Raw genomic sequence first — 10134 nt, forward strand, 5'->3', positions numbered from 1 at the left:
TCCTCTGAAATAAACTAAGGTTAAGTGCTTTGCTTGAGGGCATAATGATAGAACAGTAAGACAAAGTGGCTGAGCAGGACTGTGAGGTGAACCAATTCTCTTTGTTTTAACCAAAACCTTCACTGCAAAGAACACAGAGGACACTATTCGTTTTGATGTGTGGCTGCACTTATTCGCTAAATTAAGCCTGGCTGAGGGAAGTCAGGGAGGAAACTGTGTGCAAAAAAAAAAGTCAGCCACCAGACAGTGAAGCAGCAGGAAACATAACATAAAATGAGGGCAACGAAAGATAAACTAAGCCTTCCCCTCTCCAACTTATGTCTCTGTGAAGAAACCGACCATCCGTCTTAAACGCAGACGAGCCCCTGAGAGTAATGAGCACAGGAAGTTGCATTTAGCATAGGAAACCAGGCTTTACTGCTTCAAACCCACAAGCTTGGCCAAGACCTTCACCCCAACAGGGGACAGGGGGAGCAGGGGACTTCCTCCAGATGCAACTGTGCTGCAAACTATTGCCTTTGTTTAGAGATCTAAACACAAACAAGACTGTAACTGCCACTGAAAATAGCATAGACCCTACTAGAGATACACTATCGATTAAATGTTTGGGGCCATTTTTGGAAATAATTACTTTTATTCAGCAAGGATGCATTAAATTGATCAAAAAAGTAAAGACATTTATAATGTTACAAAAGATCATATTTCAAATAAATACTGTTCTTTTGAACTTTCTATTTATCAAAGAATCCCAAAAATCATGTATCATGATTTCCACAAAAACATTAAGCAGCACAACTGTTTTTAACATTGATACTAATAAGAAATGTTTCTTGAGCAGCAAATCAATATATTACAATGATTTCTGAAAGATCATGTGACACTGAAGAGTGGAGTAATGATGCTGAAAATTCAGCTTTGCATCACAGGAATAAATTACATTTTAAAATATATAAAAATAGAAAGCAGTCATTTCTAATAATATTCCACAATACTGTATTTATGATCAAATAAATGCAGCCTTGGTGAGCATGAGATACTTCTTTCAACCTTGGTTTGAGGCGACATTCCCACAGCTCTAACTACTTTCCCTTTTCAATGCATTAAAATACAATAACAGCCCTTATTAGATATGACAGATGTGACAGATGACCAGTGAGATCATCCGGTCTATTCATAAAGTGGATAAGGGTGTTGAAATCAATAGGTTGGCAACCTAAGGCCATTAATCATAACATAAGCAGTCTGTGAAAAATCCATCTGACAAACAGCTCAAATAATGTTGTTACTAAAGACTATGGAAAACCGATATCCAGAGATCTACTCTACTTGTGTTTAGAATCATGTAATCATATTTATGGAAGAGATTTTATTGTCATTTAGCAAAAGCAACTATACATAAGATTCCATCAGATTATCATCACAATTTTATCCTAATTGATATTCTAGTGAAGCAGCACATGTTCGCAGGATCATCTCATCATGATCAAGAATCCCTAAAGTTCCATACAAAACACGGGGGTGACCTTTCGACCGGGCTAATCCAAGTAAAAAAACCTGGGCTGACAAGACAGAAGTCATCTCTCTCTACTCAGTGTTTTCAACCTCAGAGGGACGTTGATGAATGGGGCTTGAACTTGCCTCTGGGCAGCGAGGCCTCCATCAATCTTTCCCCTCCTACAAACACACAAGTACACCCACGCACGTGCATCATGCACGCAAATACACGCATTATTCAAAAGACAGAGACGCATAGAGAATCACAGACCTCAGAACTGATTTAAGAGGATTTGCTGAGGATAAACTAACCATTTAAACAAGTCATTAGTAACATTCCATTTCCAAGGTCACTGTAAATGCTGTAAAACTGGCCTGCACCTGACAGGTAAGGCATGTATGGGCAGTTTTTTGAAAGGTTGAAACTGTACGACTGGGCCTCTTGTCATGAATATCAGGAGTTTTGTAATCCTCTGAGGCTTCACCCCCAGGGGCTCCTGCCTCCCAAACCAGGCTGTGCATGGAGCCAGATAACAGCCAGGACTGAGCGACCGGCTAGACGGCTTAATCCTATTGGTGGCAAGCAGCAGTGCCACATGGAACCTTTGAGTAACAGAACAGAACACATCAACCACACATCCTGAAAATATGATTAGTCCATGTTATCAACACACCACAATGCTATAATGCAAAGATACAGAAGCCCCTTGGCAAAATTCAACATCGCTTGCAATTCAAACACACAGGCCTACTGCAAGAATGCCTGAAAACCATGCTAAATATTTATATTCTATAGAAAGGGTGGGGAATTTAGGATCTTTCTGACTGACTTTTAAAATGCTGTTATTTATTCAGACCATCACAGGTCTAAGCTGTGGTGTGATTTGCAATGATAATAATATTTTTTTAAATATTTTAAATAATTTAAATGTACATTAATTGTCTATAATAGTAATAATAAAAGTTATTATTGTTAATTTCACATATATATATATATATATATATATATATGAATAATAAATGTAAATATTTATATAAAATACTTTCTCATATTGTTTTGTTATATATATATATATATATATATATATATATATATATATATATATATATATATATATATATATATATATATATATATATATATATATATATATATATATATATATATATATATATATATATATATATATATATATATATATATATATATATATATATATATATATATATATATATATATATATATATATATATATATATATATATATATATATATATATATATATATATATATATATATATATATATATATATATATATATATATATATATATATATATATATATATATATATATATATATATATATATATATATATATATATATATATATATATATATATATATATATATATATATATATATATATATATATATATATATATATATATATATATATATATATATATATATATATATATATATATATATATATATATATATATATATATATATATATATATATATATATATATATATATATATATATATATATATATATATATATATATATATATATATATATATATATATATATATATATATATATATATATATATATATATATATATATATATATATATATATATATATATATATATATATATATATATATATATATATATATATATATATATATATATATATATATATATATATATATATATATATATATATATATATATATATATATATATATATATATATATATATATATATATATATATATATATATATATATATATATATATATATATATATATATATATATATATATATATATATATATATATATATATATATATATATATATATATATATATATATATATATATATATATATATATATATATATATATATATATATATATATATATATATATATATATATATATATATATATATATATATATATATATATATATATATATATATATATATATATATATATATATATATATATATATATATATATATATATATATATATATATATATATATATATATATATATATATATATATATATATATATATATATATATATATATATATATATATATATATATATATATATATATATATATATATATATATATATATATATATATATATATATATATATATATATATATATATATATATATATATATATATATATATATATATATATATATATATATATATATATATATATATATATATATATATATATATATATATATATATATATATATATATATATATATATATATATATATATATATATATATATATATATATATATATATATATATATATATATATATATATATATATATATATATATATATATATATATATATATATATATATATATATATATATATATATATATATATATATATATATATATATATATATATATATATATATATATATATATATATATATATATATATATATATATATATATATATATATATATATATATATATATATATATATATATATATATATATATATATATATATATATATATATATATATATATATATATATATATATATATATATATATATATATATATATATATATATATATATATATATATATATATATATATATATATATATATATATATATATATATATATATATATATATATATATATATATATATATATATATATATATATATATATATATATATATATATATATATATATATATATATATATATATATATATATATATATATATATATATATATATATATATATATATATATATATATATATATATATATATATATATATATATATATATATATATATATATATATATATATATATATATATATATATATATATATATATATATATATATATATATATATATATATATATATATATATATATATATATATATATATATATATATATATATATATATATATATATATATATATATATATATATATATATATATATATATATATATATATATATATATATATATATATATATATATATATATATATATATATATATATATATATATATATATATATATATATATATATATATATATATATATATATATATATATATATATATATATATATATATATATATATATATATATATATATATATATATATATATATATATATATATATATATATATATATATATATATATATATATATATATATATATATATATATATATATATATATATATATATATATATATATATATATATATATATATATATATATATATATATATATATATATATATATATATATATATATATATATATATATATATATATATATATATATATATATATATATATATATATATATATATATATATATATATATATATATATATATATATATATATATATATATATATATATATATATATATATATATATATATATATATATATATATATATATATATATATATATATATATATATATATATATATATATATATATATATATATATATATATATATATATATATATATATATATATATATATATATATATATATATATATATATATATATATATATATATATATATATATATATATATATATATATATATATATATATATATATATATATATATATATATATATATATATATATATATATATATATATATATATATATATATATATATATATATATATATATATATATATATATATATATATATATATATATATATATATATATATATATATATATATATATATATATATATATATATATATATATATATATATATATATATATATATATATATATATATATATATATATATATATATATATATATATATATATATATATATATATATATATATATATATATATATATATATATATATATATATATATATATATATATATATATATATATATATATATATATATATATATATATATATATATATATATATATATATATATATATATATATATATATATATATATATATATATATATATATATATATATATATATATATATATATATATATATATATATATATATATATATATATATATATATATATATATATATATATATATATATATATATATATATATATATATATATATATATATATATATATATATATATATATATATATATATATATATATATATATATATATATATATATATATATATATATATATATATATATATATATATATATATATATATATATATATATATATATATATATATATATATATATATATATATATATATATATATATATATATATATATATATATATATATATATATATATATATATATATATATATATATATATATATATATATATATATATATATATATATATATATATATATATATATATATATATATATATATATATATATATATATATATATATATATATATATATATATATATATATATATATATATATATATATATATATATATATATATATATATATATATATATATATATATATATATATATATATATATATATATATATATATATATATATATATATATATATATATATATATATATATATATATATATATATATATATATATATATATATATATATATATATATATATATATATATATATATATATATATATATATATATATATATATATATATATATATATATATATATATATATATATATATATATATATATATATATATATATATATATATATATATATATATATATATATATATATATATATATATATATATATATATATATATATATATATATATATATATATATATATATATATATATATATATATATATATATATATATATATATATATATATATATATATATATATATATATATATATATATATATATATATATATATATATATATATATATATATATATATATATATATATATATATATATATATATATATATATATATATATATATATATATATATATATATATATATATATATATATATATATATATATATATATATATATATATATATATATATATATATATATATATATATATATATATATATATATATATATATATATATATATATATATATATATATATATATATATATATATATATATATATATATATATATATATATATATATATATATATATATATATATATATATATATATATATATATATATATATATATATATATATATATATATATATATATATATATATATATATATATATATATATATATATATATATATATATATATATATATATATATATATATATATATATATATATATATATATATATATATATATATATATATATATATATATATATATATATATATATATATATATATATATATATATATATATATATATATATATATATATATATATATATATATATATATATATATATATATATATATATATATATATATATATATATATATATATATATATATATATATATATATATATATATATATATATATATATATATATATATATATATATATATATATATATATATATATATATATATATATATATATATATATATATATATATATATATATATATATATATATATATATATATATATATATATATATATATATATATATATATATATATATATATATATATATATATATATATATATATATATATATATATATATATATATATATATATATATATATATATATATATATATATATATATATATATATATATATATATATATATATATATATATATATATATATATATATATATATATATATATATATATATATATATATATATATATATATATATATATATATATATATATATATATATATATATATATATATATATATATATATATATATATATATATATATATATATATATATATATATATATATATATATATATATATATATATATATATATATATATATATATATATATATATATATATATATATATATATATATATATATATATATATATATATATATATATATATATATAAAACATTCAAATGTTAATGCAATAATAATAATAATCTGCATTTGTTTAAACATGTATAATGTTTTATGAAGAAATATTTCAGCAGAAAAACCTATAATACACACATAGCTTATCTATAACACTTAATATAATATTCTTTAATATTCTCCCATTTCTTCTCTACATTAATGTGTAAAGCTTCGCAAGTAAACTAAAACAAACGAGCCACCCAGCAATTTCACACTTATAAACAAGCAACACGATGTTCTTGCACGCTTTCTGGCAATATTTACGGGTCAAGCTAATTTTATCCCGAGCATTTCACACATGGCTTCAGCTCCGCGCTGCACAAGTCAAACGGTACCTGTCCCTTTAAGAGGCGGAACCATATGCCCATATTTGTAAAACTGGGGGATTTAAATGCCCGACCCCAGCTGTCAATCAAAAAGACCAAACAATCACAGAAACCTAAGGCGCTGAGCTCCATTACAAACGCGACTTTCCTTTTTATATTTAATACTCCCATAAAACCTAGCAAACCCCAAAACCAGACGCTACTTTCCAAGCAATATGTAATGCACATTTAACGAGAGAAATAGGGAACGGCCTGATCTCGTAAACTCAACCACACGTCTTTGTTTAGTTACCCCCCCCCCCATTCCCCGTGTAACTTTTCATCGAAACCCCCCACGTTTCCTCACGCTTCACAGAATAACTGAGTCTGAACAACCAACAAAGAAATAACCTGCATGTCATATACATTTATTTTACGAGCTAAGAGCAATACAATTCGCAATACGGGCTGCATAAAAATAAAACAATCCATTAAATAAATAAATAAAATAAATACGCAGATGTTGTTCGGCAAGCCAATGTCAATCGCGAATTCCTAACAGTATAAAACTCTTAAAATGCTCGTTTTATTTTCTGTTAACACCTCTACAGTAGCAACCATTACAGTTTATATATTTTTTAACAATAAGAAATAAGGTAAGGTTGAGAAAACATCACGCACGAGTTCACTCGAAAGCATGCAAGTTTCAGCACCACATCGATCAAGACTTCGTTCAAACTCACATCTATTCCATTTTAAACTGTTTCATTCTTCTTCGTACTTAAAAGTAGCAGTATACTCTTTGAATTGTTTCTCTCATCTTATGTTTCCATTTTAGTAGGCTATTTGCTGTTTGACATGTAGCACGTTGACCAACTGCTGTTAAGTGTGAAATATTAATAAACCTTCACTTGACGTCTAACACACCACAATCTCACGTGCACTTCGATGCTGACATTTATGTGACACAAAACTACATAAGGGGTTAATGTCAGCTGATGCTCTGCAACTCCTAACCACAAAGCTTCTGAGAAAACCCTACGTGAACCCATTTTTGCTGCTCGGATCGCTGGATTTTTTTGAGAAGCCATGATAAAACAGTCTAATGTTACTGCAAAGCAATAACGAAGCTTTAACAGACGGGTAACTCGAGCGTTTATATTGTGAAAACTGCAAAGGGGACTATTAACGCCTGGAAATATTGACAAAGCAGCGCGTGAAATCGTCTCAGTGCGAGCGAGCGAGCGAGCTCAACGCACGGCTTACTGACACCCGAAGTGCCATAGGATTTCATAGGCGGGTATTTCGTTGCCTTTCCGACGCAGCGGATAACGAAGACACGGTTGAATTCCTTACCTGCCGTGAAACCAGTCCTTACAAATATCGCATTCTATCATAAACCGGCTCACATCGTACGGCTGCCGGCAGACGCAGTACAGCTGGGCCGTCGCCATCTTCGGACTGTCCCCAAACAACGCAGCCAAGCTGGAATCGGGCTGGGCGGGGATTGCTTCTAATTAAGCGGAAACAACACAGACAGGCGCGCGAAGGAGGAGCGCTGAGAGCATGCCGTGACGCCACGCATAAACACTGAGCGCGAGGCACGCCAAGTCGCTTCATCATTACATAATTATACGATAATAGAGGGTGATAATAAAAAGCACTGAATGAAAGAAACGAGTCATGGATGCATAAATGAGAGTTTTTAAAGTCCATTCAGGAGATTTAACCTTCTGAAAAGAGCACATATTTAGAGACAAGGCTCAAAGACTAGGATATCTTATGCAAAATTGTAAAAAATAATCTCTTTGGTCTTTTGATATTTATATATTGATATACGGGCTGTCCAGAATTTACCTCTAGAAACACCTCTGGGTTAGAATTTGGTAAATGTGTTTGTCAAACGTATGCTTTAATAGCCACCATGCATGATGGGAAGCAGACAAACAAACAAACAAAAATCCTAAATGACATTTTTACTCTGCATTTTTTACACTGTGGGATTATTTTTTATTTTATATTAAGAAATTATATAGGGCTAACATTTAACTAAGTCTGAAATGTATGATTTTTTAAATATAACATTTAGTTAATTTCAGTATGTTTTGCTACATTTTGTTACTCTTGATATCTATGTATATATATATATATATATATATATATATATATATATATATATATATATATATATATATATATATATATAATAATAATAATCAT

General features: G+C 18.9%; 1 protein-coding gene across 1 annotated transcript in view; it reads right to left on the reverse strand.

Annotated features, from left to right (window-relative positions):
- The window catches only part of LOC107575156 (lysine-specific demethylase 7B-like), a 31719-nt gene extending 22264 nt beyond the window's left edge, over positions 1-9455 (reverse strand). The window contains exon 1 of the mRNA XM_016261575.1: positions 9271-9455. Coding sequence (XP_016117061.1) covers positions 9271-9368 — 98 coding nt within the window. The 5' untranslated portion in view covers positions 9369-9455. The remainder of the gene's footprint in view (positions 1-9270) is intronic.
- Positions 9456-10134: the final 679 nt, after the last annotated feature.

The sequence above is a fragment of the Sinocyclocheilus grahami genome, unplaced genomic scaffold (assembly GCF_001515645.1).
Source record: "Sinocyclocheilus grahami isolate Dianchi unplaced genomic scaffold, SAMN03320097.WGS_v1.1 scaffold31.1, whole genome shotgun sequence".
In the NCBI taxonomy this organism is placed as follows: domain Eukaryota; kingdom Metazoa; phylum Chordata; class Actinopteri; order Cypriniformes; family Cyprinidae; genus Sinocyclocheilus; species Sinocyclocheilus grahami.